The 14350-nt window shown below is 35.7% G+C and overlaps 1 protein-coding gene across 15 annotated transcripts in view; it reads left to right on the forward strand.

Annotated features, from left to right (window-relative positions):
- Positions 1-14350, forward strand: part of LOC144318164 (uncharacterized) — a 111873-nt gene that overhangs the window by 14501 nt on the left and 83022 nt on the right. For 6 of the 15 annotated variants that reach the window (XR_013384036.1, XM_077904968.1, XM_077904969.1 and 3 more), the window contains 2 exons: positions 8840-8898; positions 9755-9968. Coding sequence is in view for 9 of the 15 variants with exons in the window: in XM_077904968.1 (XP_077761094.1) it covers positions 8853-8898; positions 9755-9968 (260 nt within the window). In the remaining 6 variants the exon portion in view is untranslated. The other 9 variants (XM_077904966.1, XM_077904975.1, XR_013384041.1 and 6 more) reach the window with 8 other exon arrangements.

Raw genomic sequence — 14350 nt, forward strand, 5'->3', positions numbered from 1 at the left:
CAGAATTTAGAAAATGCGGAAAGTATATAAAGACAATTAAAAATAACAATTTCATAGTTAGGAATAACCATTATAAACATTTGCATGTATTTCTTCCTTTTTTATTTGCATATATATTTCATATATTAATTTTATGCATATTTTACAAAATTTGGTTTATACTACATTTAGAGTTTTGTATTGCACATTTTCATTTGACAGTGTTCATAAGCATCTCCTGTGTCATCACATTTTCTTCAAAATCCACACCATGGTAGTGGTTACATTCATTGTATAAATGTACAGTAATTTATCTAACTATTCCTATGTTATAGGAAGTGTTTGATATTTTACAAAACATTATGATAAAAACTTTATAAATAAATATATGTATCTCTTAATTATTTGTAGGCTAAATTCTCAGAAAATACTGTGTAGAAGATATGAATGTGATGAGTATTCTAATAGCTAATTTGTATGCATCCTTAGATATTTCTGTACACAAATTCTGTGAAGCACAATTGCTGTTCAAAACATATGCAGGTTTTATGTGCATGTGTTTGCAAAGTAACAGGTCTTTCTGTCTTTTTCTTCTGATTTTAAAGAATTAGTGTGCTCATTGTAAAAAATCTTCAGACAGAAATGCATAAAGAAGAAACTGAAAGTTACCTGTCTTTTGATCATTCCTGTTGATTCTTAGATTCTGTGCCTACATTCACAAATATGCGTACAAATGGGAGAAGACATACGCACCTGCACCCAGTTTAAAAAATGGTATCCATACTATATAGACTGTGTTATATGCTGGTATTTCAAGAAAACTTATATGAAAACATGGCACACTTAGTGAAATGTGCACAAAACATAAGTGTACAGATGGATAAATGTTCACAAATAAATACCTAGATTGAGAAATAGACTGTGGAATGCTTTATGAGGTTGCATGTTGCCCTTATGCAGGTGCTATACTAACTCTGGATCATTCTAATTTTAGAATGTGTGCTGCTGAAAGGAAAACTTACAATGTACCAAGTATATATTCCATGCTAACAAAGAAACTATATTTCATTGAATGTAACATATCATTGTTAGTGTCTTGTTTTATGTACTGCTGAGAAAGAAAGAAAAAAAATCGCCAATTAAACTATGAGACAGTGCTTCCTTGACAGTCCTGTGTCATAACCAGCTTTTTCTTTTTTAAAAAACTGAGGTGTAATTGACATATAACATTATATTAATTTCAGGTGTACAATATAATGAGTCAATATTTGTATATATTGTGAGACAATCATCATGATGTCTGGTTAACGTTCATCAGCACACGTAGTTACATAGGTTTTTTCTGGTGATGAGAACTTTGAAGATCTAATCTTTTAGTAACTTTCAAATATATAATACTGTATATTATTTGCTATAGTCATCACGCTGAACATTATATTCCCAGGACTTATTTTATAACTAGAAATCTGTACCTTTTGACCATGTTCACCCATTTTGCCTACTCCCTAGCTCCCTCCACTGACAACAACCTATCTGTTCTCTATATTCATGAGTTTGGTTTTCTGGTTTGTCTTTTTAAATTGCACATATAAGTGAGATCAATATGGCATTTGTCTTTCTCTGTCTGATAGAGCCAGCTTCTTGATGCTTTAAAATTTCCTTCATCTATTCTGAGTTTTGCCGGTTTCTCTACCCTTGCCAGTTTCACTACCCTGCATAGTGTGTGAAGGCAATCTTTTTGTATTTTCTTATTTTCAGCCACTGCTGTATATTTTCTTTCTTTAGTCCCATTAAACATTTGGTTGTTTATCCTCCAGAAAAAAATATGATATTGTATTCATTCTTCCAATGAAATTATTTGCTTCAGTAATATTATGCAAGCAATTTGTTCCTTGCTTTTTTGTTTCCTTATATTTCTCTATACATTATGTAAGTTTGTTCCAATGCTGATTATGGTGAAATCTTTTTTTTTTTTTTAAAGGTTTTATTTATTTATTCACGAGAGACACAGAGAGAGGCAGAGACACAGGTGGAGGGAGAAGCAGGCTCCATGCAGGGAGCCCGATGTGGGACTCGATCCCGGGACTCCAGGCTCATGCCCTGGGCCGAAGGCAGGTGCTAAACTACTGAGCCACCAGGGATCTCTATGGTGAAATCTTTTGAAAGATATTTTAAATAACTAAACTTGGTGGCTCTACTACCAATAAAGTGCATAACTCAATTTGAAATGATAACTATATGGAAGCTTTGCTGGAGTTTGTGCACACCCAAGCAGTTAGGACAACAGCTGTCCAATAGTCCATCCTGTGATGCTTTATCTTAGTGGGTTTGGGCAGATGATGGACATTAAAGCTTTTTCTAAATTTTCACTTTTCATAAAGGTCAAGATGATCATTCTTTTGCTAGGATAATTATATCTTTGTATAACTATTTCCATGGAATAAATTCCTGAAAGAAATACTATTAAGTCAAATGTTATACACATTTTATGGATTTTATGTTTACTGCCAAAGCATTTTTTAAGTTATACAGGTTTATACCCACTAATGGTAAATGAGAATGTGCAATTCCTGAATCTTTAAGAATATTAAAAAAAAAGATCTTTGCCTAGTGATAAAGGATAATTATCGTTTTTTAAGAACGCTTGCATTCTTTGGTTACTATTGATGTTGGACAGTACTTCATATTTTTATTGGCCATTTGTCACCTGTCCATGTTCTTCACTTGTTTCTTTATTTCTAGTTACTTAATGGTTTATTGATAAAATACCTCTTCCAAATTACGTCAACTTTTTTTTGTTTTATATGTTGTAAATTTAACTTGTCATTTGCCTTTTCATTTTTTTACTTTTTCATAGCTTTTTTTCATGAAGAAATACTAAATTTTTATGCGTGTAGTCTATTGAGGGAGTTTCTAGATGGCTTTTAGATTTTATTCTATGCTTCTGAGGCCTTCTTCACTACAAGATAATGCACATCTTTTATTATTCTATTTATTTTTATTGTTTAAAATAAAAAAACACAATTGAGAATTTGATTGGAATTTCATTCCATTAGATGCTCATTTGGCAATAATTGTCATCATTACAATTTAGAAGCTCATAATCTGGACCACAGTATATCCCACTACTTTTTTGTAGCTTTTGGGTACCTTTAGTAAAGGTTTCCAATTCTTTTTATATAAATCCTGAATATTTTCTGATGGTTTGTCTTCAGGTTATTTTATCTTAGTTGCTATGTTGAAAGGAAAGTTTTTCCTTAATATTTTCTAACAAATTAATGCTGATATGTAGAAAGAATTGATGTTTTTGTATGTAAATGAGGTGAAGACTGTTTTAGCATTTCAGCTGCTGATGTTAACTTTTGTTTATATGTAGGGCTAGATTTTACTGTAGAAAGACTCTAAGAAGATTGAAGGTAAAAATGATCATGTGGTTGGTTTTTGGATTTCGTAATATAAATATAAAGAAGCTCTTTTGAGTATAATAAAAAAAATAAAGGAAGGGAAGAAAGGTTGCTCAGACAAAAAAGAGGAGAGAGAGTAGATGAGGGTCAAAAAAGAAGAGAGGGAGTAGATGAGGGACAGTTTGAGGACATTGGCTCTTGAGAGCACAGCTTTTTGCTCTGTAGACCCCAAGTCATGAGCAAGGAAGAAGCCAGAATTGGGCCTCTTAATTCTGGGGTCAAGGACTGGGGTTCTGGTTGCCCTGATGGAAATAACATACACTATATGATGTCAGCTTTTTAATTTTACAACATAATTAGCAAATTCTATTTTTTAGTTAACAAAATTTATTTTTTTTTGTATCAAGCTCAGTATATAAAGCAAAAGCAGAATCTGAAACTGGGCACAACTGGATATTAAGGTTTTATTTATAGTGATGTTAGATTATATATGCATTTGAAGTATGTGAATTCAAATGTCTGCTCTGTCAGAAAAAAATAGAGGAAGGAAGAGAGGAAAGAGATAATGATATAAATGTTAGTTCCATTTGCTCTTCCATCCAATAAAGTTATGTCCGAGAGTCAGTACAAGAAAGGAGAGGTGAGGGCAGCCCCGGTGGCCCAGCAGTTTAGCGCCATCTTCAGCCCAGGGTGTGATCCTGGAGGAGATCAAGTCCCATGTCAGGCTCCCTGCATAGAGCCTGCTTCTGTCTCTGCCTCTCTCTCTCTCTCTCTCTCTGTGTCTGTCATGAATAAATAAGTAAAATCTTTTTTTTAAAAAAAAAGAAAGGAGAGGTGGACTGGCTGTTTCTTCTAATGATATGACTATTTTCTTGTGATGCCTGTGTCACTACTTAACATTTTTCATACAACATAGATCATTAATGCCAGTATTCTACTTAATCTGTTGCTCTACTAAAAAGATTGTGCGAATACTGTAGGACAAATTGTATACAGGACACACAATGATATGTTTATCTGTCTCTATTATGGTGAAATTTTTTAATGGTAATTTTTACAATACAAAATTTTTAAACATGTGTTTTCTAGATGAAAAATCACTTGCAAATCATATATCATCTCTGAATAATAAGTTTTCTCCTTTTTAATTTTTGTCCCCTTTATATGTATACTTCACTGTCTCTTAATACATAGACTAGAAATTTTAGTTTGAATAATGGATGTGAAAGCAAGCATTCTATATCTTTGTTCCTAATTTAATGTGGATATTTTTCATCATTTTAGGAATCTCTATCTAATATTGATTCATAAGGAATTTTTTTAAAAGAGATTCTGAATATTATCAAATATCCTTTTAATATTGATTGAGATTATCATATACTTTCATGTTTTATAGCTTGACTCATTTGATAAATTATATGAATTTTTCATAATTAGTCATGCATGCATTTCTGGAATAAAGTCAACTTGATATATTATTATTATGTACTTTTACATTTGAATTGCTTATATTTTACTTAGGATTTTCACATCTATATTCATAAGTGAGATTTGTCTGTTTCTTTCCTAACTTTGTCAGATGTTTTGAATCATTAACTGAATTGGTGGGGGTTTTTTTGTGTTTTTTTTTTAGATTTTATTTATTTATTCATGAGAGACACACCCAGAGAGAGAGGCAGAGACAGGCAGAGGGAGAAGCAGCTCCCTGTGGGGAGCCTGTGGGACTCGATCCCAGGACCCTGGGAATCACAACCTGAGCTGAAGGCAGACACTCAAATGCTGAGCCACCTACGTGCCCCTACATTGGTTTTTTTTTTTTTTTTTTTTTTTTATCTCGTCTGTCTTGGTTCATTGAGTCTGTGATTTGACATCTAAAAAGTTCCTCTTAATTCTATTATCTATGTATTTAAAATATACTTTCATAAAGTTGAACATAAATGCAACCTATAATTCAGCAATTCTCCTGTTAGGTAGAAACTCTATTTCAATGCTAAACCTATTGTAATTCAGGTTTTTATAGTTCTAAAATAATGTCCATATGTATTAAGAGACGTATATGAGAATGTTAATGGTAATGTTGTTTATAATAACAAAATATTAGGAAATCACTGAAGTGTTATTTGTAACAAAATGAATAGATTGTATATGAAATATTATACATCATCATGAATTACTTTTAAAAACAAAATTGTTTAAAGAACATATAAAGAAGAATATATAAAAAAAAAAAAAAAAAAGAAGAATATATAAGGTATGGCTCAATTTTTACAAAAGCTCAAAACAGGCAAGACTAAATACTATGTTGTTTGAGGGATATATTTATAAATGTATGCATAAAGAAATTATAAAGAAAATGAAAGGAATGCTTAACACAGAATTTCGGATAGTAGAGACACGGGTGGGACAGTGATCCATGAAGGGCACTCTGGATGGGCTTCAAAAGTAGGTTACAGATAAAGGGTGTTTATTTTATTATTACTGATTTTGAACTGTCCATTTCCATCAAATATACTTTTTTGTGTATTTCACTGTATTAGTTTCCTAGGGCTGCTATAACAAATTGGCACACAGTAGGTGCCTTAAAGCAGCAGAAATTAATCCTCACATATCTGGCAGCTAATAGCAGTGTGAGCAGGGCCGTGCTCCTTCTGAAGGCTCTGTGAGAGAACCCTAGGAGAGTACTATAGGGCTGTAATAACTTTTCTGCTTATTTGAGTGTTTGTCATTCTTTTAAAAGAATAAACCTAGTGAATTTTCCTCAGTAGCCTGAGTGTAGTTTCTTTTTTGTCTGGGCCTACCTTGTTTGCACGGTGCTCTGTTGCTCTTTTCTGCTCACTTGACATTGGAGCCTCGGAGGGCTAGTCAGACCTGGCTCATGGGCTCCGGGTATGAGTTAGCCTTCACCCCCCAACTGTGCATGGTGCTGGCAGCATCCTCCTCCTGGATTTTAAGAGAGGAGGATGAGTATCTGTGCATCTCACTGGGTTCAGTGTTTGATGGGAGCCCCGGGAATCTTTTCTTCTCCAAAGGACTGTAGAGTAACTGGATAGGATTTTATTTCTTGGCCACTTGAAACAATCTATCCCTGCCTGCATCAGAAACATAAATAAAAAACTGCAGTCTTTGCAAGGAACCTCTCGGAAGGCCATTCCGGACTCTGTCTCTCTGTCCTCCAGATCTCATACTGTAGAAGCAAGCATTCCCTGCCTTGATTACTTTACCTCCTAGCCAGGTGATTGTGATCTCAGAACTGTGCTGGAGGGAACAGTCTGTGCAGCTAGGGAAGGGATGCCAGGGCCCAGAATGGAGTCAGATAGCTTGGTGTTTCTGCTTTTTGTTTATTCAGTAAAATATATTTTTAAAAAAGCTATGTAAGTATTTGTCTTAATCATTTGAAATTTTCTTGGCCTCAGTTTTCAGAAGACTTCATGGATAAAGCTGGAACACAATGCAATTCTCAAATGGCTAAAAACATGTTTTCTATATTTCTAAGTATGTAAAAGTGTCCTTTTGCATCTGTTTTTTGTCGTTGTTTATATATATTCAAATATACGCCTAACTTTTTTAAGCTACTGGATTTTAAAAATTAAAAATCTGTGTTGTCTTCATTTTCATTGATTTATATGATTCTATTATAGGAATATATGGCAATTTATCAATTCTAATGTTAATTTTTTTATTGTGGTAAAATATAAATAACATAAAACTCACCATTTTAATCATTTTTAAGTGTACCTTTCAGTGGCATTAAGGATGTGTACAGTGTTGTGCAACCCTCACAACTATCTATCTCCAGGGATCTTTTGTCATCCCAACTCAAATCTATAGGCATTAAACAGTCACTCCTCATTTCTCCTTCTCTCATCCCCTTGCCACCATCATTCTACTTTCCACCTCTAAGAGCCTGGCTATACTAGGTACCTCATATAAGTGGTATCATATCATATTGGTGCTTTTGCATCTGGCTTACTTCATTAGTGTAATTAATGTCTTCAAGTTTCATCATCTGTGTTGTAGCATGAGTCAGATTTTCTTTTCTTTCTAAGGCTAAATAATATTACATTGTATGGAATATTTTTGTTTTCCATTCATTTTATTTTCTCTGTGTTTATCCATTTACTTGTTGAGGGGCACTTGGGTCGCTTCCACCTTTTAACTATTGTGAATAATACTAGTAGAAACATAGGTGTACAGCTATCCATTCAGATCTCTGCTTTCTGCTCTTTTGAGTATATGCCCAGAAGTGGAATTGCTCAACCATATGATTAATTTTTTGAGGAATCACCATACCATTTCCACCCATTTCCACCCTTCACCACCCATTTCCAGTGGATGTATCATTTACATTTCTGCTCCTCCATTCTACTCTGGCTGGACATCTGGGTTGTTTAAAGTTCTGGCTGTTACAAATAATACCCAAACCATTCTTATAGATGTCTCTTGGTCCACTAATGTACACATTTCCATTGAGGATATGCCAGGAATGGAATTACTGGACAGATGTATGCAGGTGTTTACCTCTAACAGAGAATGCCAGAGTTCTGTAAAGTTCCTGTGCCAAGTGATGCTACTGCCAACTTTGTGACAGACCAGACCTCCCTATTCTTGCCAACTTAGGTTGTCAGTGAGAATGTTAGCCATTCTGATGAGTATGTAGTATCTCATTTTGCCCAATGATGTTAAATATTTTTCATAGGCTTTTTTAATCATTTGGGTAGCCTCTTTTATAGAGTGTGTGGTTTAAGTCTTTTACCTTTTTTTTTTTTTAATGGACTGGCTGTCTTTTCTTACTGATTTGAAAGAATTTTAAAATATATATTCTGGGGGCACTTGTGTGGCTCAGCCGGTTAAGCATCTGACTCTTAAGCTCAGCTTAGGTCTTGACCTCAGGGTCATGAGTGTAAGCTCGGCATAGTGCTCATGCTGGGCATGGAGCCTACTTAAAAAAAAATTCAGTTTATATGTTCTTTTGTTGAATATATGCTTTGTGAATATCTTTTCCTACTGTATGGCTTGCCCTTTCACTTAGGTCCTGTAACTTTAAAAAAAAAACGCACTTGTTCTTATGTGTTATATAGTTTTGATCACAATCTTGATTTTTTTCACATATATTTTCAATTGATTATTGTTGTTAATCTGGATAAAAGATGTTAATTTTATGTATTTATTTTGTATTTAGCCCCATTGCCAAATTAATTGTCTTCTATTAAATCTTAAATTTTCTGGGAATCCAATCGTCATCAAGAAGGAAAGATATTTCTTTTTCATATTCTGTTTGTCTTAGTGCATGAACTAAAACTTTCTAAACATCATTGGAAATTAAGGGTCATAGTAGACATTTCTATCTTGGTCCTGATTTTAATGGCAATGCCTTCAATAATTACTTTGTTTTATATACTATTTATTGTGGTCTTTCCATGTTTACATGATGTCTTTCGATTTTACCTTATATGTAGGTATAATCCCAGAATGTTGCAGGAAGTAAAGTGCCTATTGCAGTTTGGAGAAGAGTCAGGTATTGAACTGGAACTAAGTATTTGATGCCTTCAATTCCACTAATATAAAACTTCCTTTAAGACATTGGTTCCCAGTTGTTTTTGTTTTGACTTTTTTCACATTTCAGTCTTTCTTTTTCTCCCATATATTTGTAAAACAATATTTACCTGTTTATGAGTGATATAATCTGATGTTTTCTAATCTGCTTTTTATTTAAAATATCTTGGTTAAGATGTACTTAATCAGTTTGGTGATCCATTGATGGTTTGCAATCCATAGCTGGCATCATTACTTCTTAGGTGGCATCATTACTTCTTAGGTTAAGAGGGGTCTCTTTTCTAGCCCTTGGACTGAGAAAAGGTCCTACAGGTAGTGATTCAGTGAAACTTATGGAATAATAAAGGACACATCTGTTAGTATTTCAAAATACCACCATGCTGCACCATTTAAAAATTTGGAAAGTTAAAAAGTTTTTGAAAGTGAGTTCCATGAAGTTATTAGGCTTAGTCACACTTGATATCTGGGTTTATTAAGAGAGTTGAGACATTTTTACTAAACCGATGACAGTTTATTTACAAACCATGATTTTTTGTATGACAATGTAAAAAATATTTTCTGATTAAGCAAGAACAATTAGTAAATAATACAAAATAGATAATATCAAGTGGCAAATAATATGATAAGTAATAGCTGTATTAGTCAGCTTTAATGTGATAACACTGCAGAACAACAACTCCAGAATCTCAATGGCATATAACAACAAGCATTAATTTTGTCACCCACAGATCTGTAGATTGATTGGAGTGGTTCTGCTTTGGGCTAAGAGTTGGGTTTAAGTGCATATTCAAATCTGTTCCACATGTTCTACATTATAGGTAACAACTGCAAAGGGCCATCTTTCCCCATGGAAGATGGCAGATGGCTCTTGGCAGAGCGCAAGAGGGAAAAACAAACTTGTGAGACATCGTTAAAAGCTTCTGCTCTGAAATGCCACACTATTAATTCTGTTGACACTCCATTGGCCAAAACAAGTCACTCGGCTGAGCACAACATCAGTGGGACGGGGGAGGTGAACTTCAGAGAATATGGGTAAGGATTAGGGAAGAAGAAAGAACTCTGAGCCAATAATATACTCTACTGCAATAGCAAGTAGTTCCAGACCCTTGTCTGTATTTTATTCACTCATTCCTATATTTATTTATTTACTGCTCAAATAAGTAAATTGGCCTTTTCTTTCATTTTGTGAAAATTCAATTCCTTGATAAAAATAATTGCTTTTTAAGAAAAGAGTTACATTTGCATTGTATAAGCAATTGTTTTCCAGTGTATTTGGTAGAAAATTTTACCAAAAGAAGCTTTAAATATTTATGCAAGGTACCTAGGAAATGTGTCCTGTGAGTAATTTTTTATATTGTATTTTTGTGGCTTCAGCACATGCTGCATTTCTTGTAGTAAATATTTGATCATGATGAAATCAGAAAAATTTAATGGCTCTCACTTAGGAAAAAAAGATCTCTTTCCTAATTCCCTTTATGGTGAAGTTCTGTCTTTAACTATACCATGTTTCTCCCTGTGGGGCCAGCACAGTTACTTAATTAACAGATGCTCTAATATTTTTGAAATTAATTCATTTTCAGGCTTTGATTCCTGTCCTGAACGCAGCTGTAGAAAGATTTTTCAGTGTAATGAACAATATGTAAGCTGATAAATGAAGCCAAATAGTGGGGGAAGTCAGTACAAAGTTGATTCTGTAATCTCTTCAGTGATCTCTCTCAGGAGTTGGCAAATCGTGCTATGTGGGCCAAGTGTGGCCCACCATTTATTTATTTATTTTTTTCCACCATTTATTTTTGTAAATAAAGTTTGTTGAAACACAGCCACGGATGTTCCCTTATACATTGTCTATGACTGCTTTTGTGGTACAACAGCAGGGTTGGGGCACCTGGGTGGCTCATTCGGTTTAGGTGTCTGATTCTTGGCTTTGGTCAGGTTGTGATCTTATGGGTCATGAGATGGAGCCCCCTGTTGGGCTCTTTGCTCAGCGGGGAGTCTGGTTGAAGATTCTCTCCCTCCTACCCTCTCACCACTCACACACTCGTGCTCTCACTAAGATAAATCTTAAAAGAAAAAAAAAAACAATCCACACTACAGGGTTGAGTATTTGCAATAAAGACTGTATGTATGACCCACAAAGCCTAAGATATTTACTGTCTGGTCTCTCATAGAAAAATTTGCCAACACCTGATCTATCTAATTATTATGAACCTAAAAAAAAGTTTTGAAAATGCAAATATTATAAAATGTCAATGCTTCTGGTTACTTAAAAAATTAAATGCATGTTTTTCACTCTTACATCCACTAGGGTTCTGATATTTCGTGAGGTGTATCTGGCAACCTAAGATATAGGAGTTGAAGTCAGCATGGGCTGGGTCGTGCTTCATTAATAAACAGCCCCGAACCCTCAGTGCCTTGAAATAATATGTTTGTTTCTCACTCCTAGATCCAGGTTGTTAGAGCAGCCACTATCTGGAGAGCTTCTTGTCCCCTTGGCAGAGGCCAAAGGAGTGTGGCTAATGTGCACTGGGTGTTAAAGCTTCCATCCAGAAGTAACACATCACTTTTTTCAGGCAAAAGGGAGTCATGTGTCTATATCTATCTAATCAAAGGATCAAGGAGGTGCAATCCTAGCATCTATGAAGGGAGAGAAAAATCCTTGTAGGCAGCACTAATGACTTCAGTATAAAACCAACAATAGTCATTTCAGAAGGTGGTTTCATTACAGTAGGGCAGTGGCTACCTGCTATCTGGGCAACAAAGGCCTGACATCTCTGAGTTAGAGTTTTTCAGTCAAAAGAGGATTGCATTTTTACTTCCTTTCTCTGCTCCTCTATTCCAGGGCTTCATCTGTGCTTTGGTTAGTGTATATTTCTCCCAGAGAACATTGGATTATTAATTTCCTTTGTTTCTGGTGTTATTGCGATTTTGCATCTTTCATAAGTGTTTGATGTTGTGCTTGGGAACATTTGGATCTAGAGTCACTTAGCTGGCCTCCAACTTAAAAGCTCTGCTATTCTTTTAAAACTCTACATGTGCTTAATGAATAACATTGTAAAGTTTATGAAAAAGCAAATCAACAAAACCCACGACCCAGTGGCTTATTTTCAAACTGATAGCAGAAGTGAAGTGCTTATTTTTTAACTTCGAACTCTTGTTCAGGAACAAAGATAGAGCATCAGGTTTGCTAGGAATTGAACACAAGTAAATTTGGTCTTTTAATTACTTAGAACTCTTGCTTTAAAGAAGGTTTTTTATTCCCTTTCTTTTGCCCTCTAAATGGTTCCAGAGAGGCAGCCCCATGAGACGTAATGGACACATCCAAGATAATTTTAGACAGAAAGGGACCCAGGTGGCATATCCATCTAGAAGAGGCGAGCCAAAGGAGCGAAGGTTACCTTGGCCATTTTCTATTGAGAATTCCTTACAGGAGGCTGTGGAAACTGAAATGCTTATATTTTTTGGATTTGTATGCCCTATTGTAGTTTATTTGGTGTTAGTGAGCGTGGTTTTGGGACGCCTGGGTGGTTCAGTGGTTGAGCGTCTGCCTTTGGTTCAGGTTGTGATTATGGGATCCTGGGATAGAGTCCCGTGTAGGGCTCCTCGCAGGGAACCTGCTTCTCCCTTTGTCTGTGTCTCTGCCTCTCTCTGTGTCTCTCATGAATAAATAAATAAAGAAAAACCTAGTGAGCCTGGTTTCTAGAAAATCCCATGTGCCATTTAGTTCAAGTCCTCCCTCCCTCCCTCCCTTCCTTCCTTCCTTTCTCTCTCTTTCTCTCTCTCTCTCTCTCTCCCTTTCTTTCTTTTCTTTTCTTTTCTTTTCTTTCTTTCTTTCTTTCTTTCTTTCTTTCTTTCTTTCTTTCTTTCTTTCTTTCTTTCTTTTTCTTTTTGATTTTAGTTATTTACTTGAGAGAGAGGGAGTGAGAGTGTGAGCATGAGCAGGGTGAGACACAGAGGGAGAAACAGACTCCCTGATGAGCAGAGAGCCCTATGTGGGGCTGGTCCCCACATGTCAGAACCCATTTGAGGAAACCAAGATTCTGACCTTAGGAATCAGGAGTAAGCTAGACCATGAACTCCAGGGAGCCATGGGTTTTTAATGTTTTTGTTCACTGTGAACAAATAGTGCCTGGCACAGAGCAGGCACTCAGTGTTTTCTGAATAAACAAATCTAAAATAAAGTCCAAGGGAAGATTGCAGTTGGAATTGAAGAGCCAGGAGATCACTGACAGGTGAAGATGAGATTCTGAGGAGAAAGTGGATGAGAGACACTCTGAGCATTTGCTGTGGATGAATGGGGGTGTCTGCAGCTAACCTGTGTGCCCTGTGACCTTGGCTCAGAGCTCTGGCAGGTGCTTTCAAAGGCTGAAGACAAGGCAGATAAAATGGATTTTTAAAAATGGCAGTGAAATGGATTTTATTTTGAGAATTTATATTTGAGGAGTAAGCAACACTGATATAAAGTGAAAGGGGGCTCTTTTATTTGTTTTTAATCAGGAATAATGCAAGTTTAATTCATAAATGAAGATTGATGCACTCTTGCTGGAACTCCATGATGTACCTTCCCCAGGAAGAGAATGAAGAAGAAGAGATTTGGGGCTCTGACCCCAGCCCCATTTCTGATAGCTGATCTGTAGTTTTTACTCTCAGTAGCAACTAGAAAACCCATATAAATGATCACTTCTTCCAGAGGTCTGCTGGTATGAATGTCTTCATTTCAGTAGCTCTGTCTTTAATACACGCTAATGATGCCAACACCCTTCATTTTACTTGTGGTTAAAAGCTTACAGTTTCAGAATACTTTTATAGACCCACATCTAATCCCTGAAGTTGGTATTATTCTATTTTGGCAGTTATCAAGGATAAGAAGGGTTACATGACTTGAGGTCTCCTGGAAACTAATGGAGCTGTGGCTTGAACTCTAATTTAGTATTGTTTCTACAATGCTAACTGCCCTGGTGCTCCTGTGGGGAGGCGGTCTCCCCATTTAGCTCCTGAATACCATACAGTGCAGCCTGGGTAAGACATCCATGCAGGGCTAAGTTCCTCGCTGCTCTGTCAGCAGGCCAGGTGGCTCTTCTGTGATTTGAGGCATAACAACAAAGTTTTTCTTAAGGGAGCCCCTTATGGGAAAGCAGGGATATTCTAGAGATCACTGATTATGGCTTAATAATGAATAATGACAGTGGCTTCATAATGACTTGGGTGACTGAGCTGATATGTCTAGTCTTCTTGTTTTTCTCACTCTTGAGAGAAAAATGATGGAGATGAGATTCTAGGTGCTGAGAACAGATCTGAAAATGATCTTGGCCAGCAGGGCCTCAGCAGGGGTGGAGGTGGGAGGCCGTTTAATGCAGTATACAGAGACAGTAGCTACAAGGTCGGTCTTTTCTGGCAGGGGATACATTTTTTATGTT

This window comes from Canis aureus, chromosome 1 (genome assembly GCF_053574225.1).
Source record: "Canis aureus isolate CA01 chromosome 1, VMU_Caureus_v.1.0, whole genome shotgun sequence".
In the NCBI taxonomy this organism is placed as follows: Eukaryota; Metazoa; Chordata; class Mammalia; order Carnivora; family Canidae; genus Canis; species Canis aureus.